The sequence below is a fragment of the Oncorhynchus keta genome, chromosome 3, assembly GCF_023373465.1.
Source record: "Oncorhynchus keta strain PuntledgeMale-10-30-2019 chromosome 3, Oket_V2, whole genome shotgun sequence".
Lineage (NCBI taxonomy): Eukaryota > Metazoa > Chordata > Actinopteri > Salmoniformes > Salmonidae > Oncorhynchus > Oncorhynchus keta.
In genome coordinates, this window is record NC_068423.1 from 11,946,348 (window position 1) to 11,962,226 (window position 15,879).

At 42.5% G+C, this 15,879-nt stretch overlaps 1 protein-coding gene across 7 annotated transcripts in view; it reads left to right on the forward strand.

Moving 5' to 3' along the window:
* Positions 1–15,879, forward strand: part of mpp2b (MAGUK p55 scaffold protein 2b) — a 48,452-nt gene that overhangs the window by 20,481 nt on the left and 12,092 nt on the right. For 4 of the 7 annotated variants that reach the window (XM_035748868.2, XM_035748862.2, XM_052489465.1 and 1 more), the window contains one exon: positions 13,088–13,188. In XM_035748868.2, the coding sequence (XP_035604761.1) occupies positions 13,088–13,188 (101 nt within the window). The other 3 variants (XM_035748886.2, XM_035748902.2, XM_035748878.2) reach the window with 3 other exon arrangements.

Below are 15,879 nucleotides of genomic sequence, written 5' to 3' on the forward strand. Positions count from 1 at the left end.
AAGACTGCTCAGCAAGGAAGAAGCCACTGCTCCAAAACCACCATAACAAAATCCAGACTACGGTTTGCAACTCCACATGGGCACAAATATTGTACTTTTTGGAGAAAGGTCCTCTGGTCTGATGAAACAAAAGTATCACTTTTTGGCCATAATGACCATCGTTATGTTTGGAGGAAAAAGGGGGAGCTTGCGAGCCAAAGAACACCATCCCATCCGGGAATAACGGGGTGGCAGCATCATGTTGTGGGGGTGCTTTGCTGCAGGAGGGACTGGTGCACTTCACAAAATAGATGGCATCATGAGGATAGAAAATGATGTGGATATATTAAAGCAACATCTCAAGACATCAGTCAGGAAGTTAAAGCTTGGTCGCAAATGGGTTTCCCAAAGCATACTTCCACAGTTGTGGCAAAATGGCTTAAGGATTAAAAGGGCAAGGTATTGGAGTGGCTATCACAAAGCCCTGACCTCAATTCCTATAGAGAATTTGTGGACAGAACTGAAATAGTGTGTGCGAGCAAGGAGGCCTACAAACCTGACTCAGTTTACACCAGCTCTGTCAGGAGGAATAGACCAAAATTCACCCAACTTATTGTGGGAAGCTTGTGGAAGGCTACGCAAAATGTTTGACCCAAGTTAAACAATTTAAAGGCAATGCTACCAAATACTAATTGAGAGTATGTAAACTTCTGAGCCACTGGGAATGTGATGAAAGAAATAAAAGTTTAAATAAATCATTCTCTCTACTATTATTCTGACATTTCACATTCTTAAAACAAAGTGGTGATCCTAACTGACCTAAAACAGGGATTTTTTTTACCAGGATTAAATTTCATGAATTGTGAAAGCTGAATTTAAATGTATTTGGCTAAGGTGTATGTAAACTTCCGACTTCAATCTCCTAATAGTAGGTGACGTGACAGGCAAGACAGTCTGTCAGTACTTTCACATTAGTTCTTCATTGAGGAGCTCCCTCCTACCTGGTGCGTTTTGTATTTGCTGTTATTCAGATGCAACAGTGCGCTTCACTGAGCGGTCACATTCGGGAGTGTCACCGACAGAGACACAACCTTCAAATAACATCCGTCTCTCTCTGCCCTCTCTGGACCAGGACCTGTCAGATGAATACTCAATCACATGTCCCAAATGTCAGTAATAAAAGTGTGGGGCCATAGACAGCACTGTTGAGTGTATTATTGCTGAGTGATCCGGATTTGATTATGTGGTTGGTTCAAAGACCCATAGATGGATGGTTTGGTGACTCAATGGTGTCATGTTGCTATTGAAATGTTATTATAAACTGGGCGGTTCGAGCCCTGAATGCTGATTGGCTGACAGCTGTGGTATATCAGACCGTGTACCACAGGTATGAAAAAATATTTATTTTTACTTCTCTAATTATGTTGGTAACTGGTTTATAATAGCAATGGTTGGTGGTATATGCCCAATATACCACTGCTAAGGGCTGTGTCCAGGCACTCTGCATTGCGTCATAAGAACAGCCATTAGCCGTGGTATATTGGCCATATACCGCACATTCCTCTGGCCTTATTGCGCAATTATAGATTATAATTGTCATTATAAAAACAAAGTGTGTCAATGCTACACATTTTTCTGTTACCTTCCTGACAGCCATCATATAATAGAGCTGTTGTTCAACCCTGTCATCTTTTTCTGGACATACTACCATTCAATATAATGGGAGGTGCAAGAGTGAAATGTCACTAAATATCACTGGTTGTTGTCTGGACTGATGACCTTCAGCTTGGTAATGATGTCTGAGCCCTTCTGAGGCACGCAGACAGGGCACAATGACCATCACCATGGAGATGTTGTTGTGATTTCAGTGGCTGGTATACTGCAGGCCCTTCAGAGGGTTTGTTGTGTTCTCAACAGGGAAGGGGGGGGGGGTCGGGAATATCTGACTGCCAGGAGGTGTTACACACATACAGTGGGGCGGAAAAGTATTTAGTCAGCCACCAATTGTGGCAAATAATGGTGGAAAATAAGTATTTGGTCACCTACAAACAAGCAAGATTTCTGGCTCTCACAGACCTGTAAGAGGCTCCTCTGTCCTCCACTCGTTACCTGTATTAATGGCACCTCTTTGAACTTGTTATCAGTATAAAAGACACCTGTCCACAACCTCAAACAGTCACACTCCAAACTCCACTATGGCCAAGACCAAAGAGCTGTCAAAGGACACCAGAAACAAAATTGTAGACCTGCACCAGGCTGGGAAGACTGAATCTGCAATAGGTGAGCAACTTGGTTTGACGAAATCAACTGTGGGAGTGATTATTAGGAAATGGAAGAGATACAAGACCACTGATAATCTCCCTCGATCTGGGGCCCCACGTAAGATCTCACCCCGTGGGGTCAAAATGCACAACAATGGTGAGCAAAAATCCCAGAACCACACGGGGGGACCTAGTGAATGACCTGCAGAGAGCTGGGACCAAAGTAACAAAGCCTACCATCAGTAACACATTACGCCGCCAGGGACTCAAATCCTGCAGTGCCAGACGTGTCCCCCTGCTTAAGCCAGTACATGTCCAGGCCCATCTGAAGTTTGCTAGAGAGCATTTGGATGATCCAGAAGAAGATTCGGTGAATGTCATATGGTCAGATGAAACCAAAATATAACTTTTTGGTAAAAATTCAACTCGTTGTGTTTGGAGGACAAAGAATGCTGAGTTGCATCCAAAGAACACCATACCTACTGTGAAGCATGGGGGTGGAAACATCATGCTTTGGGGCTGTTTTTCTGCAAAGGGACCAGGACGACTGATCCGTGTAAAGGAAAGAATGAATGGGGCCATGTATCGTGAGATTTTGAGTGAAAACCTCCTTCCATCAGCAAGGGCATTGAAGATGAAACAGCATGACAATGATCCCAAACACACCGCCCGGGCAACGAAGGAGTGGCTTCGTAAGAAGCATTTCAAGGTCCTGGAGTGGCCTAGCCAGTCTCCAGATCTCAACCCCATAGAAAATCTTTGGAAAGTCCGTGTTGCCCAGCAACAGCCCCAAAACGTCACTGCTCTAGAGGAGACCTGCAAGGAGGAATGGGCCAAAATACCAGCAACACTGTGTGAAAACCTTGTGAAGACTTACAGAAAACGTTTGACCTCTGTCAAAGTGTTGAGATAAACTTTTGTTATTGACCAAATACTTATTTTCCACCATAATTTGCAAAAAAATTCATAAAAAATCCTACAATGTGATTTTCTGGATTTTTTTTCTCATTTTGTCTGTCATAGTTGAATTGTACCTATGATGTAAATTATAGGTCTCTCTCATCTTTTTAAGTGGGAGAACTTGCACAATTGGTGGCTGACTAAATACTTTTTTGCCCCACTGTATATTGTACATTTAGACACAGGCACATTAGACACAGGCACATGCATGCACACATGACAATACAAATGTACGCAGATATACACACACACACACACACACACACACACACACACACACACACACACACACACACACACACACACACACACACACACACACACACACACACACACACACACACACACACACACACACACACACACACACACACACACACACACACACACACTGCATGCACACATTCTTTACGCAAATATCAGTCCAAATCAATTGTCACTGTGTGAATGTTGACTTCAACTCTGAGATCTACATGCTAGAACTCTTTGACACTCTAGGCTGGCTCAATTTATAATACAATACCTTGTGTTGGATGGCATTTTGGATTCTTTTTGATGTAGCCTAGATCTCAATTGACGTAGAAATGACTTAAACCAAATCGAAACGGTGTAGAAATTATAATGAACCTACATTTAGTCTCGTCACTCTGTCCAGCTTGCTAACAGTCATGGAAACGAGAGCTAGACAGTCAGGGACCATCAAAAATGGAAAAAGTGATAGTTAGAGGACAATTTTGAGCAATGTTTTACGGCAAGGAAATATAATACATTTTTAATGTTGCCCTCCAGTCCTCGGTGAATTGTGAATTCGGCCCGTGGGGAAATTGAGTGTGACACCGCTGACCTAAACCATCTAAACTGGAACTATGCTGGTCTATGCTGTTGTTTTCAGCAGGGAGGACAAGCTATTGATTAAAAGTGCGTGTTCCATCATAAGTTGTTGAACAGTGACAGACCACTCAGGAATAAGCTCCACTCCAAGACGTCTACTGAATATTGTCCACTGACACTCATCTTTACCTGAGGCCTTAGTTTAATTACACAACTGTAAGGAAGCAGGGGATATTATCATAGTACAGTTTCATATCTGTCAAATGGAAAGTTTAAAAAAAAGCTTACTCCCGATAGGTGATCTAGGCGATTTTGTCGGTCATCGTCAGTGTGGAAGATATTTGATTTATAAATCGCTCCACAGCAGTGCACTCACTTCAAAAAAATTGAACAGCAATTACTTAGTCATATCAAACACCTCATTGATTCATTCAGAGGGAGCAATGTCGCAAGAGGATTTCAGGGAAACTACCCAAATAGCTTACCGAAACACTACCTGTTAAGACCCTCCAGACATGCCAGTGTAAATTACCGAGTAGTCCTTTAGCAAATTCAAATCCGACATTTTGGCTGTCTTCAAACGCTTTGTCTCTAGACATCATTAGTCTGTATTTCCTACATCCTTCAAACCTCTACAAAACCAATATCCACAGTACATCCTGTTGTTATTGTCAGGCGCTCCATAGAGGCGTGTGTATTTGTATGTGTGTGTGTGTGCGCTTGGAAATGACTGTCTATCTGCTAAAACCAGTGTCTGCTCCTCTGTGACACAATCCCCATATCACCTGACCCCAGATCTGTATGTACTTTAGCTAACCCCTCTGACATACAGTACCAGTCAAAAGTTTGGACACACCAAGGATTTATCTTTATTTTTACTATTTTCTACGTTATAGAATAATAGTGAAGACATCAAAACTATGAAATAACACATTTGGAATCATGTAGTAACCAAAAATAATATTGAATATTTGAGATTCTTCAAAGTAGCCACCCTTTGCCTTGATGACAGCTTTGTACACTCTTGGCATACCAGCTTCACCTGGAATGCTTTTTCAACAGTTCCCACATAATTTTTTTTATTTTTTTTAAAATATGCTGAGCACTTGTTGGCTGCTTTTCCTTCACTCTGCGGTCCAACTCATCTCAAACCATCTCAAATTGGGTTGAGGTCTGGTGATTGTGGAGGACAGGTAATCTGATGCAGCACCACATCACTCTCCTTCTTGGTCAAATAGCCCTTACACAACCTGGAGGTGTGTTGGGTCATTGTCCTGTTGAAAAACAAATGATAGTCCCACTAAGCACAAACCAGATGGGTTGGTGTATCGCTGCAGAATGCTGTGGTAGCCATGCTGGTTAAGTGTGCCTTGAATTATAAATAAATCACTGACAGTGTCACCAGCAAAGCACCCTCACACCTCCTCCTCCATGCTTCACGGAGGGAACCACACATGCGGAGATCGTCCGTTCACCTACTCTGCGTCTCACAAAGACACGCCGGTTGGAATCAAAATATCAAATTTGGACCAAAGGACAGATTTCCACCGGTCTAATGTCCATTGCTAATTTCTTGGCCCAAGCAAGTATCTTCTTCTTAGTGGTGTCCTTTAATAGTGGTTTCTTTGCAGCAATTTGACCATGAAGGCCTGATTCACGCAGTCTCCCCTGAACAGTTGAAAATGAGATGTGTCTGTTACTTGAACTCTGTGAAGCATTTATTTGGGCTGTAATTTCTGAAGCTGGTAACTCTAATAAACTTATCCTCTGCAGTAGAGGTAATTGTGGGTCTTCCTTTCCTGTGGCGGTCCTCATGACAGCCTGTTTCATCATAGCACTGACCTTCATGTCTTAAAATAATGATGAATTGTAATTTCTCTTTGCTTATTTGAGCTGTTCTTGCCATAATATGGACTTGGTCTTTTACCAAAAAGGGATAACTTCTGTATACCAGCCCTACCTTGTCACAACACAACTGATTTGCTCAAACACATTAAGAAGGAAAGAAATTCCAAAAAGTAATTTTTAACATTTTAAATGCATTCCAGGTGACTACCTCATGAAGCTGGTTGAGAGAATGCCAAGAGTGTGCAAAGCTGTCAATTAGGCAAATGGTGGCTACTTTGAAGTATCTGAAATATAAAATATATTTAGATTTGTTTAACACTTTTTTGGTTACTACATGATTCCATATGTGTTATTTCATAGCTTTGATGTCTTCACTATTATCCTACAATGTAGAAAATAGTAAAATAAAGAAAAACACTTGAATGAGTAGGTATGTTCAACCTTTTGACTGGTACTGTATGTATGGTACGACAATGACAGACAGATCTCAGACCAGTGTATTCCCTGTGTGGATTCACTACACAACAAAAACACCCACACCCCCTGCCTCCCTCACTGGAGCCGTAGTGCTCCATAACAACCGGTTGCCTCCTCTATTGCTGAGGTTAATGTTCCCCACTGTGTTCCCGAAGCACTAACCTAACGTAGCAGGCGTAAAAACGGCATTTCTTTCTTTCGGGTCCTGACGAGAGAGAAAAACTATCTGCGGAGGTTATCTTCTGCACTGTTCAACCAGTCCAGTAAATGTGGAGGAGGAGTTAAGATGGAGGGTCGCCTTGGTAACGTCCAAAAGCGTAAATTGCGTCACAGGCTCTCTTTCCATTTCCCCTGAAAACCGTATGCATCCGGTTGAGAATAATCCCCGCAGAGGGTGCTGAAACACAAACAATAAGAACTTTCATGTGCAGCATTGGTGCTTTAATTGCAGCTGTTGTTAGCATGGGAATGCTAAACCGCATAGCATGGGAATGCATGAGTGTGTGTGTAACTCAAGGTAGTCCCCTCTCCCTATAATTTTTTTCTAGTTTAAAGATGTCTACCTTTTCCCCTAAAGCAAACAGAGGTTATTACAACCGGTATTACAACCGATTGTATTGTTTTCGTTGTGGTACCTTAGCGGCTTCCCCATGACATCAACTGAAGCTTAGCAATCAATGGCTGTTCACCTGTGGCCTCACGCTGTTGTTTTGGGTGAATATGGACAAGAAGGGAACATTCTTTGATGTAGTTTTAATCTTTTGTGATGGGCTAGTGGCCAAAGCCTTCGTCTGTCTGCCATCTTAGGCTGTTAATAAAGCCAGTGGAATGTGGTAATCTTGCTGACTGCTCTACACGCTTATACAGGGGTGCAACTTTGGTTTAGGAAGGGGGGCAAACACTCCAAACAGCCTAACCAACACTCAGAGGCGTTCGTATAGTCCAAAAGCACACCGTTGCCTCGTTTTGTATTACATTCCAATGATACAATTGGGGGGGGACGACAAAAATGCAATTTCAGAATGTGGGAAGCCCGTCCCCAGTGAAAGTTGTGCCCCTCTTCTTGTAAAAAAGGTCTCTTTGGCTGTCCCTACAGGATAACCCTTTTTGATTCCAGGAAGAACCCTTTTGGGTTCTATTCAGTACCCTCTGTGGAAAGGGTTCTACGTGGAACCCAAAAGGGTCCTATCTGGAAACCTGTTGTTGAGCCTCGCACTTCAACGCTCTTAGTTGTTGCGGAAATTGACCCACGATACTGTTTCATTTCTGCGTCTATGTCATATCGCTGAGTCTGTCTTCAAACCGTAATTCAACGATAGTTGATTAGTTGATTACTGTACAAATGCTTGCGTTTTTACTGTTTTTACTGTGTACATCAATTGTGGGATAGAGATAGATGAGTACTTCTTTAGCGTGGTTGAAACGATTAAATCCTGCCAATGGTAGCTGGACACAGTTCATAGGGGAGGATTTCACAGTAATCGTTCCCCTACTATAATTTAATACGTAAAGATGATACTGTGTTTTAATTTGAAACACAATAGCATGCATTACACAGATTCCGCATACACTATGGGAAAGGGATCACCTGAACTAATACTGACATCTAAATCTACCTATGTTGGTGAACTTCTGACCTGTACTCTTCTTACTCTTAATTCTACAACTCTTTTATTGTAGTATAGGTCGGGGAAAGTGAGCGAGGCAACCCAATCTGGCAACTGACACAGAGCAGCAAGGCATTGCGACACAAGTAGGAGGCCATGTTGGATTTGTGATAATCCTAATACAACAATGGCGGCAGTAACCAACCGCTGTTGAATAGGTCCATTATTCTCTTGTCGTTTTCACAACTTCGCTCGTAATCTACCTTGATGGCAAACCTATTCCAAAAGCATGGCTAGGCTACTTCTTTCCCCTCCTCTGTTATTTAGCTCTCCTTTATATCTTATTCAAGCCATGTAAAGAGCCTACTGTGATGTCAGCATTGTCGGAATGATGGGAATAAGAACAGGAGTAAATGTGAGGGGAGGGAGGGAGGGAGAGAGAGAGGGAGGGAGGGAGGGAGGGAGGGAGGGAGGGAGGGAGGGAGGGAGGGAGGGAGGGAGAGAGAGAGGGAGGGAGAGAGGGAGAGAGGGAGAGAGGGAGAGAGGGAGAGAGGGAGGGAGGGAGGGAGGGAGAGAGAGAGGGAGGGAGAGAGGGAGAGAGGGAGAGAGGGAGAGAGGGAGGGAGGGAGACAGGGATGCAGCTTAAGCCCCACCCTCTTCAACATATATATCAACAAATTGGCGAGGGCACTAGAACGGTCTCCAGCACCCGGCCTCACCCTAAAAAACAGAGTACACTAGAATGCTATTTGGCCTGAAACAGAGAGTACACAGTGGCAGTACACAGTAGCAGAATACCTGACCACCGTGATGGACCCAAAATTAAGGAAATCTTTGACTAGGTACAGACTCAGTGAGAATAGCCTTGCTATTGAGAAGGGCAGCCTAACGCAAACCTGGCTCTCAAGAGAAGACATGCTATGTGCACACTGCCTACAAAATTAGATGGAAACTGAGCTGCACTTCCTAACCTCCTGCCAAACCATATTAGAGACACATATTTCCCTCAGATTACACAGACCCACAAAGAATTTGAAAACAAATCCAATTTTGATAAACTGCAATCACAGTAGCAACATTTGTGATCTATTGCCACAAGAAAAGGACAACCAGTGAAGAACAAACCCCATTGTAAATTCAACCTATATTTATGTAGATTTTTTTCTCCTTTTTGTACTTTAACTATTTGCACATCATTTCAACACTGTATATAGACACAATATGACATTTGGAATGTCTTTCTTCTTTTGGAACTTTTGTGAGTGTAATGTTTACTGTACATTTTCTATTGTTTATTTCACTTTGGTTTATTATCTATTTAACTTTCTTTGGCAATGTAAACATATGTTTTCCCATGCCAATAAATCCACACACACACACACAGAGAGAGAGAGAGAGAGAGAGAGAGAGAGAGAGAGAGAGAGAGAGAGAGAGAGAGAGAGAGAGAGAGAGAGAGAGAGAGAGAGAGAGAGAGAGAGAGAGAGAGAGAGAGAGAGAGAGAGAGAGAGAGAGAGAGAGAGAGAGAGAGAGAGAGAGAGAGAGAGAGAGAGAGAGAGAGAGAGAGACGCAAAGAAGGGCCCTGTACACTGAAGTAAACAAACCCTGTGGCACACTGTGGTGAGTGTTGGTGATTAAAGAGAATTATGCAGGGCCTAAAAAAGCTTGGTCAGCATTTTGATCTGTTCTATGCAACCGCTCCAGATTTTGATCTGCAACCTCTTCTCCAGGGGAAGAGAGGATAAGGGGAGGAGGGGAGGGATAACAAGGTTTTACCACTGCACTCTACATCTAATTATTTGTTTAGGGAGGCATTTCTTCCTTCCTTCCGTTCTTCCTTCCTGTCCCGGTGGAAGCCAAACCAAGACCAGGGCTGCATCTTTATGTTTTGCTATTGACAGCTGGGGGCGGATGTGTTGAAACTGCTGAAGTTTCCCAGGATGAGTATAACTACAGTAATGTCTCTATTATTGGGGAGAGGTCTGCAATGATAGGACAGATGTAAAAAATGACAGGGAGCGCAAAACAAACCATTCGTCAGTATCCTCTTAAAAATGAACATTATCATTACGACCATCAGAGAATTTTGTGGTAACATACCGTTTGTGTGTTTGTTAGTGTGTGATTCCTCATAGATTCGTAGTGTGTTTCTCTTCAAATAGGACATACTCGAGGATTTGGAGTGGACAAGAGTGTGTGACTTCCATTTATTTTGACACAAGTCAAGGCTGTGTCTGATGTGCAATGCATGCCTGACCTCAGAGTTCCTTATAGCCTTTGCTGTGTTTGTGAAGTGTCTCTATGGTGATGTGAGTACTGAACTACTTACCCGTCTGTGCAACCAGAGCTATAGTGTTATGGAGTGGAATTCGTTGAAGTTTCTCCGAGCCACTATTAGAGGGTCACATGTTCTCTTTCTTTTTTGTTCAAAATAAAAATGTATTTAAAAAAATATGTATTTTTTATTTGAACAAATATGATAGATTCATATGAATACAAATCTGTTTTCACATCAATACATGGGTTCGTTATTTGACTACTTAACATCATTTACATACTTCATAGTGTCCAGCTTTCTTCTTCTTTTTTAAAATTCCGTTTGGATATGTTTCAAAAGAATGTTATTTTATGGTCATCATACATCATCATGCATCTTGTCCTCCAAATCTTATTGTTCACAATGCTTATTGTTGTCCACCTTAGATATTCAGTATTGTCGTCCATGTTAGGATCAAAAAACACAAGCCTCCCCCTTTGCTAGAGGAGCAATAGAGGAGCAATAGAGAACAGAAGAGGAAGGCCCACCTCCACACTTGTGCTATTTCATGAATTACCTGGGATTACCTGGACCAGATGTGACTTTTGTTAACTAAATCAGGTGAAACATGAGCTGAAAACTGGACTTTATGGTTTGGATCTGTTTTATAGTTTTTTTTATGGTCTCTGGTAGGGTACGGTAATCATACCCTTGATCTATGGTTATGAGAAAACAATATTATAGTGGGAGGCAGTAAATGATGCAGGGTCGTTGTGTCTCCAAATTTGCCGTACAGTCACTCCTAACGGAGCTGATTAAATTGATGAACTGCACTCTAATTGCACAGATCATCTCTGAGTTACATATCACGCCCTCGTTAGGGAATGATGCCTCGTTAGGGAATGATGCCTCGTTAGGGAATGATGCCTCGTTAGCAAGTGATGACATGGGGAAAAGGAACTCTAGTGCAGGGGTTCTCAAACCTTTTGGGGTCGGGGACTCGTTTTATGATAGGGACCCCCTCATAATCAGAACACAACTTGAGTCAGGGGCGCTACTTTGGTTTTAGAAGTGGGGGGATATAATTATTATTATTGTATATATATTTTTTATCCAGTTGGATAAACACTCCAAACAGCCTATCTGAACGCACAGAGGCGTCTACATTGTCCTGAAGCGCACTGCTGCCTTGTTTTGTATCACATTCCAGAAATAGCAAACAAGGAGTTTCAATATGCCTTTGGTAGTGAATGGCAGGACGAACCAAGTCTCAGGCCCTGGGGAAGAACATTTATAAGGTCCGTCTCTTGGCATCGGAGAGAAAATGTTGTGGTTTTCAAGCTAATTTCCTGTAATTTTGCACATTTTGTCATGGGGCAGAGAGATGTTTTGTTGTTGCAGCATTAAAGCTAATATCCTGCAATTCTACATATGTTGCCTTGAGGCAGAGAAAACTTTGTAGTTGTAAAGTTTAAATTGCAATGCTTTTATGTTTGGGAGTACAATAACTATTGAGTTGAAACATTTTATAATTGTTGTAGTACTGCAGTGGAAACCAATATCCCTGTGAGCCTCCCAGGCCCATGTTTCCCTTGGTTAAGAACCTACATTGTAGATGAATGATATGTAATGAAATTACATTGTGTTATTGTATTACACCCTTTAAGCTTATTTCACAGATATGTATGTTTCATCTGTTTTTGTTAGTAATATTCAGTTTAAAAAAATGTAGTCCATACAGTATATCAATTTTGGGATATGGCCTTTTATTTGGCCTTTATTTAACTAGGCAAGTCATTAAGAACAAATTCTTATTTGCAATGACGGCCTAGGAACAGTGGGTTATGTGCCTGTTCAGGGGCAGAACGACAGATTTGTACCTTGTCAGCTGGGGGGTTTGAACTTGCAACCTTCCATGTTACTAGTCCAACGCTCTCACCACTAGGCTACCCTGCATTGGACCCCCAGTCCATGGAGGTACTGCAGGGGGAGTCCACGGCAATATAAAAGTATATATATATATATATGCATTACGACATGGAGAACCCATGCTCTAGTGGACTTCTCTGACAAGTTTGATGCATTGCGATAGGTTGAGACGGTGAGATGAACAATAAGCTATCCAACACAATGAGGGAAGGATAGTGTTCTGAGAAGAAATGCCACTGTCTCCATCAGTCTGTCAGTCGGTTCGTGACAGTCCGTCAGTCAGTCAACTGCTCTGTGTCCCCTTTGTTATATAAAATCAGTGGACAAACTGCACTGCCAACCTTCCTAGTTATACAAGTGGAGTTGCTTTGAAGGGTTGTTGATGTGACTTCCTCAGATCGTACAGTTCCTGCTGCCCCCCCCCACCCCTCCCTCTGTGACTCTACCCCAGAGAGATAAGAGGTAGAGAGAGAGAGACGAAGGGGAGGTGAGATGCTGTCTCCACTGTCAGAAAGAAAATCGACAGGGAATTCACTGACAGTGGTGAGATTGCTTTGGAAAGGATGTGAGGCATTTCATCCCTCTCTGTATTGCTTTCCTCTAGGCTACTTTTTCTCTAGGTTCTTTTGCTCATGCTTCCGGTGAACACGTCTATTCTCTCACACTCTCTCTCTCTTTATGTGTTTGTTTTCCTTACGAGCTGACCAATGGTGACTAATCAAATGAAAACCACTGCACTCTCCCAAAGGGTTAGTATGTGTATACAACCAGCGAGTATAGATATACAAACGATATAGTAGCTCCGCACTCAAAAAAGTTGCTGCAAAGAGCTTACTTAAATTGTAATACATTTTTTGATTTTCACTGCACAGGGGGGAAAAGTGGAGCGGTGAGTAACCTGTAGTCCTAACTGTCCTCTTCTCTCCCGTGTCTGTCTCCAGCTATGCAGCAGGTTCTAGACACTTTGAGTGACAGCACCAGCTCCACCATGGCCAATGACCTGGACCTCATCTTCCTCAAGGGCATCATGGAGAGCCCTGTGGTGAGAATATACCTTTACCTACAGTATACCTACTTTTCTATGGATCTGTTGGGCTTGTCGGTATGAGGTTATAGCTTTCTTGTTGAGTTCTAGTTGTCTTCATATGACTATATTCTTTGCTTTTACATAGATGGAATTGCCATTCATGAATCGTTTGTTTAGTCAACTTATCAGTCTATTCTTGTCAGAAACTGTCTGCACTGGACTCAAATGTCTGTAAAATGACTATTTTACAAGTAGAAAAACATTTAGCCAAGAACAAAAGACACCTGCATTGTCATGGGTGTTTTGATTCAAGGATGTTATCAACTTTCTGTCTGAGACACAAAGTCACAACCTTATGAGGCACACAGTTCACAAAGTTCACCAAAAAGCACAAAGAAGCTACTTTCTTGTGAGAGAAGAGATACCAAAACAAAAACTTGCCTTATCGACTTTTCTTTTTAATGACGACTGCTACTAGTTTTCCAACATATAATGGATGCATGTTCTTCGTTTTACACTTTGAGCTTTTCAGTTTTTGAAGAGACTGAGGTTGGAGGGAAAGAGGAGGGGAGGGATAAAGGGAGTTTGGAGTAGCAGACTGGCTATTGAGAGCAGCGCCCCACTGAGCTCCGGGTTTGGTCTTTTTTCTTTTCCCGAAAAGAAAGGAGCATGATTCCAAATTCAGCGCCCTTAAAAAAAATGTATCCAAAAGCTACTAGAATGAAAAGTCCACAATCGATAAACAAAATAATAAAACGTCAATTTAAGTTTAGAACCTTGAGAAGGAAATTAACAAATCAACATTGACATTAACATTGTAATTATTAAAATGACAATATAGCCGTGATTGTTGCGCTATCTATTCTAATGCAGTTGAGGCCTAGGAACTGTCAGAAGCTTTCAGATTTTACAATCCTGGGGGATACTCTGTTCTTTGCCATGCTCTCAAAGAAAGAACAGACTCGCAGACTCACTAATGCTGTGTGGTCTTTCTCTCTCTCTCCGATTCAGAGCATTCAGACAGACAGGGTTTTCTGGAAGCGAGAAGGAGATTAGAGCTCTTTGGGGAGCACTGCATCAAATGCATTCAGTTGCATCTCTCTCTCTGCTCTCTCTCTCTCTCTGCTCTCCACCGCTTCTCTCAAGACTGATGTATTTATTTTCTGGGGGAGATTTATTATCTGTGCGTGTGTGTGTCTATCTGTGTGTGTGTGTCCCCCTTTTGTCTATCTATATATGGAAGGCTCCTAAAGGATTCACTCACAGATGCAAGCTGTACGAACACTGTCCTATGTTCAAGGACTTGAAACAGGCTTTTTGAACAGTGTATTGTTGCTTGCCATTGACCTCCAAGCAGGTCTATTGTGTTATTCTTCGTGGTATAGAGTATATGGAGCAGCTATGCCAAAATCCATTCACAAAGCAACAGTGCATCACGATCAATTATCAACATGGCAGCTACTGCTTGGCTCCTTATGTTGGAGTCATCAGAACTGTTGAAGCATTGAAATAGCGCATCAGATCACAAGCGCGCAATGGCTCTCGCGCTCACTCACGTCTTGAGGTGGCCTATATGTCTTTTGAACGAGACGACACAGACCTGGTATGCTACACTATTAGGGGAAAAAAGGTGCTATCTAGAACCTAGAAAGGTTCCGCAGCTGTCCCCATAGGAGCATCGTTTGAAGAACCCTTTTTTTTGGTTCATGGTAGAACACTTGGTTCGGTTCCAATGTAGAACCGTTTCCACAGAGGGCTGCACATGGAAACCAAAGGGGTTCTTCCTGGAACCAAAAAGGATTATCCTATGGGGACAATCGAAGGACCATTTTGGAAGAGTGTGTGCATACAGTACAGTCCTCTCCGTGTTTGTTTAGTCAATGCTGCCATATAATACTTCAAATGTGTTTATCGAGTAGCTTACAAAGCCAGACAACAACAACAGAGACTAAAGGTAGATACAGTATTCTTGTCAATTTAGGGGGTCTACAGAATGTATTTTAAACGGGACAAAGACTTAATATGCACACGCAAGTCCTTTCACTCTATTTGGATTCTTCAGCCTCCCATATTTTCAATGTGCCTGTGAAGGAGCTTATAAAGCCAGACAGCAACAGCAGAGACTAAAGGTAGCTATTCCAAGAGGGCTGAACCTTCTGTCTGTCTGTCTCCCCACCCCCTGATCTAAGCAGCAGTATTTGTTTTGTTCTGCTGTCCAAGGACCGCTTTCTGACAGCTTGCTCCACAAGGTTGCCAGACCCTTGCCAAAGCACATTGAGTAAACCCAGTCTTCCTGCAGAAGATTCCTACACAGTGTGTGTGTGTGTGTGTGTGCGTGTGTGTGTGTGTGTTTGTGTGGGTGTGTCTCTGTCTGTTTGTCTGTCTGTCTGTCCGTCCGTCAGTCCGTTTCGTCCGTCCGTCTGTCAGCCTGTGTGTGTTTCTGCGTCCGAGCAAGTGTTTGTGTGTACTCATATCCTGTTCAACAGCAGGGGCGCGTTCTCTTCCGTCACGTAAACAAACAGCAATAGCTGCCAGACCAGACAACAGGCCCATGGGAGCATGTCTCTGTGGGATTGACTGTCTCTGTAAATCTACCCATAAAACAACATGGCTATTTGTGTCTGTTTGGGAGTAACGTAGCAGGGCGGTGGAATGTTAAATGATATCTGATCTATTTTTATAGGCTGTGCAGCAGCAGATTAACTG